Source organism: Carcharodon carcharias, chromosome 2 (genome assembly GCF_017639515.1).
Source record: "Carcharodon carcharias isolate sCarCar2 chromosome 2, sCarCar2.pri, whole genome shotgun sequence".
Lineage (NCBI taxonomy): Eukaryota > Metazoa > Chordata > Chondrichthyes > Lamniformes > Lamnidae > Carcharodon > Carcharodon carcharias.
Genome location: NC_054468.1, coordinates 12,947,981 through 12,966,063, shown reverse-complemented (window position 1 = coordinate 12,966,063; position 18,083 = coordinate 12,947,981). Strand labels below are relative to the sequence as shown.

At 41.7% G+C, this 18,083-nt stretch overlaps 1 protein-coding gene across 1 annotated transcript; it reads left to right on the top strand.

Annotated features, from left to right (window-relative positions):
* Positions 1-1,878: 1,878 nt before the first annotated feature.
* Positions 1,879-12,915, top strand: LOC121293116 (extracellular calcium-sensing receptor-like). Its single transcript, XM_041215795.1, has 5 exons — positions 1,879-2,163; positions 2,490-3,320; positions 6,781-7,008; positions 11,781-11,904; positions 12,002-12,915. Exons 1-5 carry the CDS (start codon positions 1,906-1,908, stop codon positions 12,913-12,915), a joined length of 2,355 nt encoding a protein of 784 aa, XP_041071729.1. The 5' UTR covers positions 1,879-1,905.
* Positions 12,916-18,083: the final 5,168 nt, after the last annotated feature.

Here is an 18,083-nt window from a genome sequence, read left to right as displayed (position 1 = left end):
AAAATGTTTAGCACCCTGCTCACAGCAACGAGATGAATTCTTACCCTTTGATCGTCCATATTGAACCTGGGTTGGATCTGGAATTATTTTTGCTGCTGTTGTTTTGAAGCAAATCTTTTAACAAACTGTTGTGCATCGCACCCAGTAACACTTAATTTAGTTAATGTACTGATTTATTTTCTAATAACTGCAAAATCTGCTCCACCAATTCCTGAATCGCAGTAAATGTATGGGATAAATTCTTCTCTGATCACTGCCAGATTTTTATCCGGAGTATCTGAGTGTTTTCAACATACAAACTTAGGTATGAATAATTTTCACTTACTAACTTTTGTTTTGTCCGATTAAATTGCGGGTAAAATCATTGAATGTTATTGTATTTAACAGGATTCAATGTTTCGCGTAACCGGGAGAGCTCATCTAAAAAATTATGTACTCAGTTTTATTTTTTCCTTTACAATGAGCATAATTAAAGCATTGGGCCGGTGTCAGCAGTAGACAGATTGAAGGATATTTTGATTTCCTCAGGCAGAATGGAAAATCATGCGTTGACACATTATTCTCTGGAGGGATTTGTTGACACATATCCTTTGCATTTCTTTCGCCTGATCCAAGGCGTTATTACTCAGCAACCTCGCCGGTAAACCAAGATGCGTATAAATGTGCGCATACATTCCCAAGTAAAAGAATACTTCCAGGTCGAGGCGAATTGAATAACAGTTACCCGTTAGAAAGCATCATGATGCATCCCTTCTTGCTCTGGTACATATTCACAGCTTCTGTAACAGCGACTAACCAAACAACCTGCCAACTACAAGGAAACTTTAACTTAGCAGGTATCAGTAAAGCCGGGGATATCACCCTTGGCGGAATGTTTAACGTTCATTTACACAGATTTGAAACTAGTCGTCATCTTGAACAATCTCCAGAACAAACAAGATGCAAAGGGTTAGTTCACTTCTCTTGCATGTGCCTGTGTCTGCCGACATATATTTAAATCGGTATTGTTGCTAATGTTGCTACTCAAAAGCATTTATATTGATTTTGAACGTTGAGCGCACCATTTAATTTATTTTATTGTTATGTCGATGTGATGTATTTACTTGCCTGCCTTGATGAATTATCTACCTACCGACGGACCGACGGACCGACCGAGAATAGGTTCGCATCTATGTATGTAGAAGAAAAACAGGTTTATGTTGATAGAAAAAAAAAACTTTGTTCAGAACTGGGAAACGAATTGAGAGTTAGCACGCATAATAGCAGAGTCGATAACAGAAGAGAGCCTAAAAACAGGTGCACCATGTATGAAGATTTGGACCTACTTAAATTAAATCAGGAGTAAGAATGAATGCAGTAAGACATGCTTCGAAGAGAGAATAAAAGAAATCAGATCAATGATGAAAAAAACTAAATTAAAAAGAGTCGGCAATAGAAATCAGTCGTTTTAAATCAGAATTTTATTGAAATAATAGGAACTATAATAGATGATGAAACTGAAGGAATGAAGGAATAGTACGTTAGAACGCATGCGATATTTTGCTGCTCTTGTGTCTCTGGAAGCTTCGAAGTTGTTTTTTTTTACACACTTCTATCAGAATGCAATAAACAAATATAGGCGGTCTATTTGGCGATACAGTGTTAACATATACGATAAACTGCACTTTACCATGGCCGATATAATTGCTTAACGTCGTTATTATATAACCTAATAAACCGGGTTTTTGTGGACTACTTCAAATAACCTCATAGCTAGTGAGGTTGTGGCCTAAATTGCAACCAATAGTTAGGCAATGTTAGGACTATGCGAAATAGTATAATGAAAGAAAGCGAATGTACCTGCGTATCAACTAATACCTTGCACTCTATAGTTTTAATTTCAGATCTTTTCGCCTTGTGCAGACTATGATTTTTGCCATAGAGGAAATAAATAGGAGCCGTACTCTACTTTCGAATATTACAATTGGCTACAAAATTCTCGATGACTGTTCTTCACCTACAATCGCTACCAAGGCAGCCCTGACTCTGGCGAATGGAATGGAAGAAATTATTTCTGCCAGTGATTGTAACGGTCTTCCCAATGTCTTGGCGATAGTTGGAGGCGGTGAATCCTCCCAATCCATCGCAATAGCAAGGACTATTGGTCCATTTAGAATGCCATTGGTAAGCGCGAAGTTTAATGGGGGCATTTTGTGCCAAACATATATCGTACAGCAATAGCCGATTGAATTATATTTAGCTTTATGCTATTACAGGGAAATAACAGGGCAACTGTTTCATTAATGCATGCGTTGAATGTCTTAAATATTAGAAAAATTTACATTTTATTTTAAATAAATAAATGTTGGTTTCATGAACTAATAGGCTTAGGGTTACAACGCAATTATTTTCAAACATGTGCCCTCATTTTAGGTAGTATTGCATTCAATAATCTGTATCTACCTTGATTTCTATTGCGTGTGACCTATTGGCATTTTGTCATACAACAGATTAGTTACTTTTCCACGTGTGCGTGCCTCAGTAATAGACAGGAATACCCGGCCTTTTATAGAACAATACCAAGTGATTACTATCAGTCCAAACTTTTGGCTCAGCTTGTTAAAACTTTTGGATGGACGTGGATCGGAGCCGTTAGGAGCAACAATGACTACGGTAATTTTGGAATGGAAGCTTTTATGGAAGACATTGAAAAACTAGGAATTTGCCTGGCTTTCTCAGAATCGTTTTCTAGAACGGACCCGCAGGAGAAAGTAACGGAGATTGTTCAGGTTATCAATAAGTCAACAACAAAGGTAATAGTCGCATTTTCAGCCACAGGAGAAATGCGGATTTTGTTGAGAGAAATCGTACGTCAAAACGTGACGGGTATACAGTGGATTGGAAGTGAGGCTTGGGTTACAGCGGAACTACTGTCTCCAGGGGAAAGTACCAAATTCCTGACAGGGACAATAGGGCCTGCCGTCCATGTGGCAGAAGTGTTGGGATTGCGAGACTTTCTTCTTCAGGTTCACCCATCTACCTACCCAGGCAATAGTTTGGTGGCAGAATTTTGGGAAACAACATTCAAGTGCACGCTCCTGTCAGGAAACAAAGTTAAATCAGATGTTGTTCCTGAAAATCCTCAATGTACGGGCCATGAATCTTTACACGGAGTAAACAATGCTTATTCTGATATAACCATGGATGGGAGCTCCTCTAACGTGTATAAAGCAGTCTACGCCTTCGCCCATGCAGTGCAGGAAATGCTCGCCTGTGAAGATGGAAAAGGGCCGTTTACAAATGGCACGTGTGCGCACTTTTCTACTTATGAGCCGTGGCAGGTAAGAAGGTGGCAAATGTAAAACCCCCTGTTAAATCTTTGCTCATATTTCTAGTTGTGAAGTGATACAGAAGAGAAGGAGACCGTTTGGCCATTTTTCCTGTGACATCTCCTTGAAAGAGCTTTCTTATAATCATGCTGCTTTGCCATTTTGCATATTGCCTACCCACCCCGCCAACCGCCCCCCACCCCCACCCCCGCTTTCAAGTCCTTATGGATTCCTTTTTAAACATTGCCTTTGACTTTGCTTCTGCCACATTTTCAGACAATACATTACAGATAATAACGAATTGCCACTTATTTTTTCCTGTAATGTCGCTTCTGATCGTTTTGTCAATCACCTTCAAACTGTTGTTTGGTTGCAGGCAATTCTGCCATTGGGGAAAAATGATCTTCATTAATCTATCAAAACATGCCAATGTAAGAGAAAATTTAAGCAGACAGATGAAGGTGTTAGTGGATGGTGGTAAGCTCCCAGCTGATGTTAATATTGGACAAGTCAGATCCCAGAGTGAAAGCTGGCTTGACTGATCCTAACTTTTATTTAGAAACCATGCAGGAAATTTATTGAACAAATTCACAGAAGCTCACTGATGAACTGTTAACACAAATAATAAAATATTTATGAAACAAGAAAATTGAACTATATTACACCAGATGAAAAGGTTGTAAAATCTCAATACAAACACAAAAAGATGATTCAAATATTAATTATTCCTTTACCCCAACAATATCTTTACTGACACATACAAATTCGGAATGATAAAACAATTTACAATATCTAACATATACTCTAATGTTCAGGGTAAGTATGAGGTACATGTGAATTAACAGGTGAACTGTGATCAGGCACAGGACACTCCAAAGTAAATGACAGATGCAGCCAAAGCAAATTCCATGGATTTCTCAACAACAACCCCCACACCGCCCCCCCGCCCCCCCCCCCCCCCCACTCCAAAAAATTGTTTGTCACATTGTGAACCAACCAGTCTCACTGAAACTTTGTCTTTCTCAGAAGGGTTTCCAATCTCCACATTTGAGGAACTTGCCTTGGAGTTCTCTCCAAACATCACTCCCACTCAGACAGCTGCAACAGTGGCCCACCACGCAGGGAATCCCGCCTTCCGAGATTCCTTTCCCCTGGATCTCTGAGCGCACTCAAACTTCACCTTCCAAGCACAATTTCAGACCCTCACCTATGCCAAGCAGAACACCTGCTGCTCTAAAAAGCCCACCGTATGGAGTCACCAGCCTTCAGTTGCCCCCTCAGATCTTCAAGGCTTCTCTCAAGCCTGTTCCTCGCAGCTCTCTCTTTATCTCGGAGTCTATTGCTCTGCTACTTTATTTCAACTTGCCTTCTGGGACCTCTTTCTGATCCCTGTCTTCGTCCCTGTCTGACACTTTCTTCTGGGTCCTATCCCTGTTCCCCTTCCATTTCCTTCTCCCTGGGACACATCTAACAAAATGGCGCTCTGTTATCAGGTCTCCGGACCTGTTTTTCCGCATTGTTTTTTCCATCTGCGCAGGCGTAAAGGGCTGGTTGCCAGTCCAAAGAACGTAAAAGACAGGAGCTGCACATGCGCGGCAATTTCCCGGCCGGCGTATACCGGGAACTGGATTTCCTGACCTCCCACTTCAGGTTAAGGTAAGTATTTGAGTATCAACCCAATGGAGACTAGTTGGGCCTCCGTTCAAGAAATGTAGATAGCCTCCCCTCATGCTTCCAGGCAAAGTTAATTATCTCACACTTCTCAGAGCTAAATTTCCTATTTTGGAGATTGAATCCAAGGAAAAGCAATGCCGCAGACCAACAGGTAAAATGACAGCGGGAGTCAGAGAACGGGAGAGGGAGGTAAATAGTGCTGGGAACCAAAATGCGAAGAGCATGCACCTAAAGAAGTTTGGGGTTTGCAAAAGGGGATTGGATAAGGATGTGAAAAGAAAGATAAACTGCAGGGCTATGGGGAGATGGCAGAGATGTGGGACTAGTTGAGCTGCTCTCGCGGAGGACCCGCACAAATACCACTTGGCGAATGGCCTCCTTCCGTGCTACAACCACTCTGTGATTCGCCAGCCTATATTCTTTTGAAGGTTGATAATAGCATCCTCCCCTTTTACAGCATTTCCGAGTTTGGTGCCATTTGCCACCTTCGAAAATCGGAATGGAAAATTATGCTGCTAAGGGTAGATAAAGCGGAGTGGAGTGATGCTTACATGAAGCATAAATACCGGGAGGATCAGTTCGAATGATATTTCATGTTTCTGTGCTATAATTTCTATGTAATTCTAGAGAGTGTCCTGAAAGGGATGATAGTGATATTTCAAGAGAAACATAACATTTAGAAGATAAATGTTTTTCAGAAGTTATTTCTACTTGCCAAATCTACTAGAGCCCATTGAGATTAGAACAGAGTTACGTGTCGAAGGCAACTCAGTATTTTTAATGTACATTGATTTTAAACAATATTGAACCACTTGCAAAGCTTTTCTTTTGGAAAATTGGAACTAATTCCCAAACTAATTTACAGCATTTTAATACCTAATGGTCCCCTCGTTTAAAATTATAGTGCTTTGAGTCTTGAACAGCCGACGCTTTTATTTTCACATGAGGCCTGGTTTATAATAATAGCCAAAGTAGAGTTTCTTATTTCCCTTTTATGTTAGTACAATGACTTCACCGACCTTATTATATTTTATCTGGATATGGAGCTCAAGGTTGGCATTTTTATCTTGCAATACAAAAACGTAAATGTGTGCCTCATTCTGAATCAAGTAATACAAGTTCTACTGAATCACACAGTGCAGAAGAAGCCCTTCGGCCCATCGAGTCTGCACCGACACGTCAGAAACAGCTGACCTACCTACCTAATCCTATTTACCAGCACTTGGCCCATAGCCTTGAATGTTATGACGTGCCAAGTGCTCATCCAGGTACTTTTTAAAGGATGGGAGACAACCAGCCTCCACCACCATCCCAGGCAACGCATTCCAGACCGTCACCACCCACTGGGTAAAAAAGTTTTTCCTCAATCCCCTAAACCTCACCTTGAACTTGTGTCCCCATTGTGACTGACCCTTCAACTAAGAGGAACAGCTGCTCCCTATCCACCCTGTCCATGCCCCTCATAATCTTGAACACCTTGGTCAGGTCGCCTCTCAGTCTTCTCTGCTCCAATGAAAACAACCCAAGTCTATCCAACCTCCCTTCATAACTTAAATGTTTCATCCCAGGCAACATCCTGGTGAATCTCCTCTGCACCCCCTCCAGTGCAATCACATCCTTCCTATAATGTGGCGACCAGAATGCACACACTACTCCAGCTGCGGCCTCACCAAGGTTCCATAAAACTCCAAGATGACCTCCCTACTTTTCTAATCTATGCCTCGATTGTTAAAGGCAAGTGCACCATATGCCTTTTTCACCTCCCCACTAACATACCCCTCTGCCTTCTGTTTTGCAGCTCCTTCATTATATGCAGTCAGTTAATTTCACAACTAGTTCTGGCGACAAAATCTACTTTGATTCTAATGGAGATCCAGTGGCTATGTATGACTTGATAAACTGGCAAGTCAATAACCATGGTTACCCAGTGCTGGTGACTGTTGGCTATTACGATGCTTCTGTAACTTCCGGCCAGTCAATCACCCTAAATAAAGAAGCTGTTGTGTGGAATGGCGGAAATAACAAGGTTTGTCTATCAACATCATAACTACATTCCTCATAATGGTAACTGTGTCTATATTCAAGTCTAGATTGCTACAAACAACAACAAAAATGTAAGTTACAGTTGATTTTGTTAACATGCATCATATAGTTGAATGTTATAGTATTTGGCTAATATTCTGCCTTCTATCTGGCGACTTGGATCTAAATTGCACCAGTACAATTAAACTCTTACCTCCGTGCTAATGGCCCTAACGTGAACATATCTGCATACTTTCCAGGAGGATAATAGTAGACAAAAAAATTCTTCCTTCGTTTACTATAATTGCAGTTTAACTTGGTGCTCAATATTGGAAAGACGGCCCAACTAAATTAAACAATCCTGAACCTCCCAGACCCTTGACTGCCACCTAGAAGGACAAGAGCTGCAGGCCCATGTGGACAAAGTCAGTTGCAAGTTGCTCTCTAAGTCAGACACCAGCCTAACTTTAGTATATATCATTATTTCATCACCGTCAGTGAGTCAAAGATCTGGAACGTCCCACTAGCATCCCCGAGCGAGCACCATCACCAGGTAGACTGCAATCCCACAAGAAATTGGCTTCTTATCACCTTCTCAAGAGTGACATGTCCTACCAATAGATGCTGGTCTTTCAAGTAAGCCTATTATCAGAAGGAGTAACTTTTAATTAAAAAAATACCATCACAGTCAGAACTGATGTACCCAGGTGGAGATTAAAAAGTGGAAAATACACAGCAGGCCAATCAGAATCTGTAAAAGAAAAAGAGAAATAGAAAAGTCGACATGATCTCTCCACATGTACCATTCTGCAGACTTGTGTTTGCTCTTTACAGAAATTTACTGTCCTATTGTGTATTACTTGAATTTACAATTTCTATTTCAGATATCCAGCATTTGGACTATGTTCTTTTATTTTGTTAAAACTAAGGCTCTTCTTAATGAAGGAATGCTGCTCATTACACTGTAGTGATCTCACGTGTTTATATTTCACAGCTAAGGCATATGATGAAGTTACAATAAATTCATTCGAGAAATACGTGTTATCATACTACACATGTGAATTAGAGTATAAAAACTAATTTCGTTGATTTCGATTGGTTAGAAGCTTCAGGATTGCTATTATGATCAGATAGAAACATAGAAACTAGGAGCAGGAGTAGCCCTTTCAACCCTTCAAGGCTGCGCCACCATTCATTATGATCATGGCCGATCATCCAACTCAATAGCCTGCTGCCGCTTTCTCCCCATATCCTTTGATCCATTTCACCCCAAGAGCTATATCTAGCTCCCTCTTGAAAGCATACAATGTTTTGGTCCCAACTGCTTTCTGTGGTAACGAATTCCACAGGCTCACCACTCTCCGGGTGAAAACATTTCTGCTCATCTCTGTCCAAAATGGTCTACCCCCTATCCTCAGACTGTGACCCCTAGTTCTGGACTCTCCCACCATCGGGAACATCCTCCTACATCTCCACTCACAACAAAAACAAAAACAGAATTACCTGGAAAAACTCAGCAGGTCTGGCAGCATCGGCGGAGAAGAAGATCTCCACTGTCTAGTCCTGTTAGAATTTTATAGGCTTCTATGAGATCTCCCCTCATTCTTCTGAACTCCAGCGAATATAATCCTAATTGACTCAATCTTTCCTCATATGTCAGTCCCGCCATCCCAGGAATCAGTCTGATAAACCTTGGCTGCACTCCCTCTGTAACAAGTACATCCTTCCTCAGTTAAGGAGACCAAAACTGCACACAATATTCCAGGCGTGGTCTCACCAAGGCCCTGTACAATTGCAGCAAGACATCCCTGTTCCTGTTCTCGAATCCTCTGGCTATGAAGGCCAACTTTTTTGCTTTCTTTACCGCCTGCTGCACCTGCATACTAACCTTCAGCCACTGGTGTACAAGGACACCCAGGTTTCGTTGCACATTCCCCTCTCTCAATTTATAGCCATTCAGATAATAATCTGCCTTCGTGTTTTTGCTACCAAAATGGATAACCTCACATTTATCCACATTACATTGTATCTGCCATGCAAATTCACACTCACCCAGCTTGTCCAACTCACACTGAAGCATCTCTGTATCCTCCTCACAGCTCACCCTCCCACCCAACTTTGTGTCATCTGCAAACTTGGAGATAGTTCAGCAAGTGAGATGAAACGAATGAAAGCATTGCATATATCCCCTTCAAACGGTTAATCTATAGTGAACATTTTAATCTGAAAGCAATACAGCAGTGAATAACGAAAGAAATAGGGTATGGAATAACGTAAAAAAGGAGGAATATGCCATTTTATAGTTACTGGCAAGGCATCATGATGTCCTCAGGCTCTAAGGCTCAGTAGAGAACTTTGAACTTGAGTCACAGGCGTTCTGTTGGCAAACGCTGCATTCCATTTGTACATAAGGCTCTGCACCACCGTTTTAGAAGAATATACAGGATGCATTACGTTCAAATCAATTTATATTTAATAATTTTTCGAATAATCGTATCATTCAGAGCTACAAAGCTGAGACATATGTGAGTCAATTGTCATAGTCGTCCTAGTCATATTCTATTATTGTTGAAGTGGCAATTGTGGAAATACATTAGAGTCTACTAAATTAAAATAATCCTCAACATTTATTTCATTTAAACTAGCTAATGCTGTACTTACAGAATAATTTTAAAAACGTTTTGCATTCGCTCCCGAACGTTCTGAGATGCTCACAGATGTGAAAGACGTTATGTTATTTCAAATTGTTGCTTTGTATTACATATGACTGCGCACCTAAAATATTTCTTGGGTAGACAGTAACATGAGTAGGTCATGCAGTCACCCAAGGCTTTTCTACAATTCAGTTATATCATGGCTGATAAACCTGCCTTCGCTCCCTAAATCATATTACTCTGTCATAGAAAGAACCTATTAATCTCAGTGTTAAAACTTTAAATTGACCTAGCCTCAAAATTTATTTGGGAGGGAGTTAAAGATTTTCACTACCTTCTGTATGAAGTTCTTTCTGACATCAACCCTGAACGGCCTTGCTCCAAATATATGGTTTTTCCAGACTTCCAAACCAGAAGAAATGGTTCCACAGTATATATGGTTTAACCACCGTATACGATCCTATTGGATAGGCCCTGAATCTTCTATATTCAAGTGATTACAAGCAACCTGTCCTCAAATTGTAATCCTTTTCGACCTGCTATAGTTCTGGCGAGTCTACATTGCATCTCCCCAAACACCATAAGAGAACCTTCCTTTTATGTAGTGCCCAGAACTGAATGCATTGATTCTAATGGGGTTAAGCAGAGATCTGTACAGCTGTAACAGAGCTTCTAGCCCGATATATTCCATGCCTCTTGAGATAAAGGCCAATATTTCATTCGCATTTTAATTACTTTTGTACCTATCCACAAACTCTTGGACACTTTTGTACTTGGGCTTTTAAACCTCTTTGCCGATTTACAGTTCCTGGTGCCTTGCCCTTTAGAACATACTCTGATCTGTCTTTCTTAGATCAAAAATGGACGAACTCGCACTTTCCCACAGAAATTCAACTGCCACATTTTTGCTATCTCACTTAACCTGTTAATGTTCCTTAACAACTTTGCTCGTGTCTGCACGATTTACTGCGTTACCTAAGTGTCACCGACAAACTTAGATCTGTGGCTGTCTATTCCTTCATTCAAGTCATTTACAAATATCCTGGAAGGCTATGGCCCAACTACAGATTACTGGGTGACATTATTTATCACATCCTGCCAATGTGAACACAAGAACATAAGATATAGGAGTAGGAGATGACCATATGGCCCGAAGAGGCTGCTCCGTCATTCAGTGCGATCATGGCTGATTTTGGGCTCCAACTCCATTTTCCCGCCCGCTCCCCATATCCTTTAATTGCCTGCGAGACTAAACATCTCTCTATCCCATCCTCAGATGTATTCAACAGTGGAACATCCAGAACTCTCTGGGGTAGAGAATTCCAAAGGTTCACATATCCTTCGAGTGAAGTAAGTCCTAAATGATCGGCCTCTTATCATGAGACTGTACCCCCATGTTTTAGATCCCCCAAACAGGGGAAACAATCTTTCAGCGTCTACCCTATCACGTCCCCTCAGAATTTTGTAGGTTTGAAATGTGAGTACACAATTATTATAGCTACTCCCTATCCCTTCTACGTCTTAATCAATTCCCAGTCTAAACGAGTAGGACGTCCTCCAATCTCTCGTTTATGTTGACATTTAATAGCATTTTCAATATTTGTTCAGTGTTATTCGGAAAATTAGAATTAATGGTATTTAATTTATTGCGCAGAAATATTCCAATACAATTATAATTTGTAGAAAACCGTTTGTTCAATTTGTTACCGATGTGAACATAGATATAGCATATTTACCATTATGACCTGGGTGCATTTAATGCTATTTTCAAACGTACCGTTTATCGCAATGCATACTTCAGATTTACTTGCAAAGGTTTTTATTTCGCTTTATTTTTTAAAAATTTTCTTTCATTGTAAATCCTTAATTGAACGATATTTCCCGTGATAACCTTTCTAAATGGTGGGTGCTGTTGCGTGCAACAGTACTTTCTAATCCATAGATAAAAACAAAAAAAACTGCGGATGCTGGAAATCCAAAACAAAAACAGAATTACCTGGAAAAACTCAGCAAGTCTGGCAGCATCGGCGGAGAATTTCTAATCCATGTTTGGAATTAAAACATGTTAATTGTATTTGGCTTAATATAGTACATTTGACACTTGCTGCCAAATTTTCTTCAGGTTCCACGTGCAGTTTGCTCCGAGAACTGTCCCCCAGGGACACGGAAAGTCTCCAGAAAGGGGCAACCGATCTGTTGTTTTGATTGTACTCAGTGCGCTGACGGCGAGTTCAGTAACACCACAGGTATGCTAAATCATGAGTTTCATGTTTGTCTTTCCAGTCATTCATTCGAATGTCTCAAAGGGAGAGACTAACGTTTACCACATACTATTTATCCTAGATGCTTTAGACTGCATTCAGTGTCCGCTAGAATACTGGCCCAGTACGAACAAAGACAAATGTGTCGCAAAAGAAATCGAGTTTCTCGATTTTGGGGAGACCTTGGGAATCGTATTAGTGACACTCGCGTTGGTTGGAATCTGTGGAACTATAGCAATAGCTGGAGTTTTCCTTCAGCATAAGGATACTCCCATTGTGAAGGCCAACAATTCCGAGCTAAGCTTCCTTCTTCTCTTCGCATTAACTCTTTGTTTCCTGTGCTCCCTTACTTTTATTGGCGAACCTTCATTTTGGTCCTGTGTATTACGGCGTGTAATATTTAGCATTACTTTTGTCATATGCATTTCTTGCATTTTGGCAAAGACTATTCTTGTACTGATGGCCTTTAAAGCAACACTTCCTAACAACAACCTGATGAGATGGTTTGGACCTACACAGCAACGTTTTGGCGTTGTTGGTCTCACATTTATTCAAGGTTTTATATGCACTGTATGGCTAAGTATTGCGGCACCATTTCCAATGAAAAACACAAGCTATTACAACGAAATCATTATTTTAGAATGCCGTGTGGGGTCTATAACAGCCTTTTATTGTGTGTCGGGTTATATTGCAATCTTGTCCTGTGTTTGCTTTGTTCTTGCATTTTTAGCACGGAAACTGCCCAATAATTTCAATGAAGCCCAATGTATAACCTTTAGCATGCTTATCTTCTGTGCTGTTTGGATAACATTCATTCCAGCCTATCTAAGCTCTCCTGGGAAATATACTGTCGCTACTGAAGTGTTTGCTATTTTGGCATCCAGCTTTGCTTTGCTTCTCTGTATTTTCGTTCCTAAATGCATAATTATATTGTTTAAACCAGAAAACAATACAAGAAAGCATGTAATGTCCAAAATGGCTTCAAAAAACCTTTAACAGTTTGAATATATGAGTAATTTAATAAACATTTCAGTATCATGAAGAACGTCATTTTTCCTGTAATACCACACGAATGCAACAGTATCAATCTCATCAAATCTGTATAATTGTATGAGAAGTGCATTTATTTATGGATTTAAGCACGATCGGTAATATGGAATGTTAATTTTCTGAAACATCAATGATTCTTGCTCAGTTCTAAATAAATTTATGAGCTTAAGTGAAATTACCCCTTATGCAATATCCTCAATCCAGTACAAAGTAGAGCAGCAAAGAGCTGTCTATAAATGATTTTATATGTTTCAGTGAGAGTTATTTGTTTTAACGATTATCGTAAATGGTACATTTTGAGGCTCATACCGCATAGAACGAAACAATTCAGTCCACGAGTCTGGGAAGCGTGTCCTGCAGTCAGCCTCGGGGTGAAGCAGTCTGGGATGTGTCCTGCAGTCAGTTCTCGTTGAAAATAACAAGAGTGACATCACAAGACAGCGTGAGAGAGCGGTGGAGAGATCAGAACCAGCGCAAGTGCGGGGAAGCTTCAAAAAGTGACATCAGCAGAAAGGAGAGACCTCATTGGTGAGTAGCGGGTCAGTGTTTTTCTCCAGTTTTTCTATAGTTTAAAGTAGATTAAACTAAGGAAAGGTAAGGGTTCTAGTTTTTTTTAAAGTACCTGAATAATATTACTTTTTTTTTACTGTATTTAACTTGAAGAAAAGGTTTTTTTTCAACTAGAGGCATGACAGGGCAGCTCAGTCCTGTGTTATGTACTGCCTGCAACATGTGGGAAGCCCTTGATCCTCCTTGCACTCTCACCAACCACGTGTGCAGGCAGTGCCATCAGCTGCAGCTACTTGAGCTCCGGGCTTCAGAGCTTGAGCGACAGCTGGAGGCATTGAGGTGCAACCGCGAGGCTGAGAATTTCATGGATAGTGCATTTTTAGACGTCGCCACCCCACAGCTTACGGAAGTGCAGACAGAGTGAGAATAGGTGACCATCAGTCAGAAGAAAGATGTCAGCCAGGTAGTCAGGAAATCCCCAGGGTGCATCTTGCTCGAGAAGCGCTTTTCTGTGTTGGAAAATGGTGAGACTGATGGCGTCTCTGGGGAGTGCAGCCACGCTCATGGTACTGTGAGTGGCTCAGCTGCACTGGGGGGAGGAAAAAGAGGGGAAGAGCAATAGTGGTAGGAGACTCGATAGTAAGGGGAACAGACAGGCGTTTCTGCAGCCATAGATGTGACTCCAGGATAGTATGTTGCCTCCCTGGTGCCAGGGTCAAAGATGTCACTGAACGGCTGCAGGGCATTCTAAAGGGGGAGGGCAAACAGACAGAGATGGTGGTGCATATTGGTACCAATGACATAGGTAGAAAGAGGGATGAGGTCCTGCAAGCAGAATTTAGGGAGCTAGGAAACAGATTAAAAAACAGAACCCCAAAGGTAGTAATCTCTGGATTACTTCCAGAGCCAGGTGCCAGTGAGTATAGAAATAGGAGAAATAGAAATAGTCCAGTTGAATGTGTGGCTGGAGAGCTGGTGAAGGAGGGAGGGCTTCAGATCTCTGGGACATCAGGACAGTTTCTGGGGGTGGTGGGGCCCGTACAAGGTGGACGGTGGAATGGGAGCAACATCTTATGGGGAGGTTTGCTAGTGCTGTTGGGGAGGGTTTAAACTAACTTGGCAGTGGGATGGGATCCTGAGAGGTTCAGCAGGGGGAGATGCACAACCAAAATTAGAAGAGAGAGCAAGTGACCCTGGGAGGCATAGAAATTGTAGGCCAGTTAAGACACCTGGGAGTTTGGTAAGTTTGTATGATATTTATTTTAATGCAAGCAGTCTGACACATAAGGAAGATAAGTTGAGGGCACAAATTAACACATGGAAGTATGATGTCATTGCTGTCACAAAGACATGGTTGAGAGTGGGGCAGGATTAGCAGCTCAGTATTCCAGGATTTGGATCTTCAGGTGAGGCTGAGAAGGAGGTAAAATAAGAGGGGATATCGCAATATTGATCAAGAAATCAATTAGACCAGTAAGGAGGGATGGCATCTTAGACATCTCCTCAAATGAAGCCATATGGGTAGAACTGAAAAACAAAAAAGGAGCAATCACATTGCTAGGAGTGTACTATAGGCCCTCAAAGGGTCAGAGAGAAATAGAAGAGCAGATATGTCGGCAAATTTCAGAGAAGTGTAAAAATAATAGGGTAGCAGGGGATTTCAACTTCCCCAACATTAATTGGGTTAGTCATATTGTGATAGGTTTCGAGGGAGCAGAATTCTTAAAATGCATCCAGGGGAGCTTTTTAAACCAGTATGTAGAAGGTCCTAGAAGAGAGGGGGTAGTCCTGGACTTAATTTTAGGGAATGAAACTGGGCAAGTGGTAGATATATTAGTGGGAAGCATTTTGCAGATAGTGATCATAACTCCATTAGATTCAATGTTGTTTTGGAAAAGGACAAGGATGGGCCAGAAATCAGTGTTCTAAATTAGGGAAAGGCCGATTTTAATAAGACCAGAAATGATTTGGCCAAGGTGGATTAGGAGCAGCTACTTTTAGGTAAACCCGCATCAGAGCAGTGGGACTCATTCAAGAAGGACATAGGGAGAGTACCAGGGCCAACATATTCCAGTAATGACAAAGGCTGGGACCAACAAATCCAGGGAACCCTGAATGTGAAGAGATATACAGGATTGGATAAGGAAAAAAGGGGAGGCTTATGGCATAACAACAGAACCCCTAGAGGAGTATACAATGTGTAGGGGGAACTTAAAAAGAAAATTATGAGAGCAAAAATGGGGCATGGAAAAACTTTGGCAGGTAAAATAAGAGTAAGAGGATAACTAGGGAAAGAGAAGGGCCATTAAGGACCATAGTGGCAATTTGTGAGTGCAGCCGGAAGATATAGGGTTCTAAATGAATACTCTGTGTCAGTGTTCACAAGTGAGAGGGCGGACTTGGGTATGGAAATCAGGCAGAAGGGCTGTGATATAATTAAATAAGTTAGCATAGAAAGGGAGCAGGCTCTAGGTGGTCTGACAGGCTTAAAAGTAGATAAATCTCCAGACCCAGATGAAATATATCCCAGGCAGTTGAGTGAGGCGAGGGAGGAGAGAGCAAGGGCGCTGGCAATAATTTTGAATGCCACTCTGGCCACAGGAGAGGTGCCAGAGGACTGGAGGGCAGCCACTGTGGTACCGTTATTCAAGAAAGGTGGCAGGGATAAACCAGGGAACTATAGGCCAGTCAGTCTAACCTCCGTGGTGGGGAAACTACTCGAAGCAATGCTGAGGGACAGAATTAATCTACACTTGAAGAGGCAGGGATTAATCAAGGACAATCAACATGGTTTTGTTAAGGTGAGGTCATGTCTGACTAATTTGTTTGAATTTTTCGAAGAAGTGATTAGGTGTGTAGATGAGAGCAATGTATTTGGCATAGTCTGCTTGGACTTCAGCAAGACTTTTGATAAGGTCCCACCTGGGAGACTTATAACGAAGGTAAGAGCCCATGGGAGCCAAGGCAATTTGACAAATTGGATCCAGAATTGACTGAGTGGCAGGAAGCAGAGAGTGATGGTCGAGGGGTCTTTTTGTGACAGGTTGCCTTTGTCCAGTGGGGTGCCACAGGGATCGGTGTTGGGTCCCCTGCTGTTTTTGGTATATATAAACAATTTAGACTTGAATGTAGGAGGGTTGATCAGTAAGTTTGTGGGTGACATGAAAGTTGATGGGGTGATAAATAGTGAGGAAGTTGGCCTTAGATTACAAGAGGAAAGGCTTGTCAGGTGGGCTGATCAGTGCCAAATGGAATTTAATCCAGTTAAGTTTGAGGTGATGAACTTGGGCAGGACAAACAAGGCACGGGAACACATGATGAATGGTAGGACCCTAGGAAGTACCGAGGATCAGTGGAACCTTGGTGTATATTTCCACCAGTCCAGGACAGATAGATGAGGTGGTCATGAAGGCATATGGGCTACTTGCCTTTATTAGATGAGGCACAGAATATAAGAGCAGGAAGGCCATGCTGGAACTGCATAAAATGCTGGTTTGGCCACAGCTAGAGTATTGCGTGCAGTTCTGGAATCTGCATTATAGGAAGGATGTGATTGCACTAGAGAGAGTGCAGAGGAGATTTACCAGGGTGTTACCTGGGCTGGAGAGTTTAAGTTATGAGGAGAGATTGGACACAGTGGGATTATTTTCCCTGGAGCAGACGAGATTGAGCGGGCATGATTGAGGTGTATAAAATTATTAGGGGGCATATCAAATATAGACAGAAAGGAACATTTCCCCTTAATGGAGGGACCAAGAAAAGGTACTTTGCATCAGTCTTCATGGTGGAAGACATGAGTAACATCCCCAAAATTCAAGAGAGTCAGGGGGCAGGGGGTAGAGGTGAGTATTGTGGCCATTACCAAGGAGAAGGTGCTAGGAAAACTGAAAAGTACGAAGGTGGATAAATCACCTGGACTAGATGGATTAAACCCCAGAGTTCTGAAGGAGATAGCTATAGAGATAGTGGAGGCGTTAGTGGTGATGTTTCAGGAAGCACTGGAGTCGGGGAAGGTCCCAGAGGACTGGAAAATTGCTAACGTAACCCCCCCCCTGTTTAAGAAGGGACTGAGCCAAAAGATGGGCAATTAGAGGCCGGTTAGCCTGACCTCGGTCGTTGGTAAGATTTTAGAGTCCATTATTAAGGATGAGATTTCAGAATACTTGGAAGTGCATGGTAAAATAGGGCAAAGTCAGCATGGTTTCATCAAGGGGAGGTTATGCCTGACAAATCTGTTAGAATTCTTTGAGGAGGTAACGAGTAGGTTAGCCAAAGGTGAACCCAATGGATGTTATCTACCTGGACTTCCAGAAGGCGTTTGACAAGTGCCGCACAGGAGGCTGCTCAGTAAAATAAGAACCCACGGTGTTAGAGGCAAGGTACTAGCATGGTTAGAAGATTGGCTGTCTGGCAGGAGGCAGAGAGTGGGGATAAGGGGGTCCTTCTGAAGATGGCAGCTGGTGACTAGTGGAGTTCCGCAAGAGTCAGTGTTTGGACCACAGCTTTTTACTTTATACATTATTGATCTAGATGAAGGAACTGAGGGCATTCTGGCTAAGGTTGCAGATGATACAAAGATAGGTGGAAGGCCAGGTATTATTGAG

Bases quoted from the DNA above. Each gene is read 5' to 3' on its own strand.
- LOC121293116 (XM_041215795.1), top strand. From the start codon at position 1,906: ATGATTTTTGCCATAGAGGAAATAAATAGGAGCCGTACTCTACTTTCG. The intron at 7,009-11,780 runs GTTTGTCTATCA...AATTTTCTTCAG, and splicing joins GGAATGGCGGAAATAACAAG to GTTCCACGTGCAGTTTGCTC. The intron at 11,905-12,001 runs GTATGCTAAATC...TATTTATCCTAG, and splicing joins CGAGTTCAGTAACACCACAG to ATGCTTTAGACTGCATTCAG.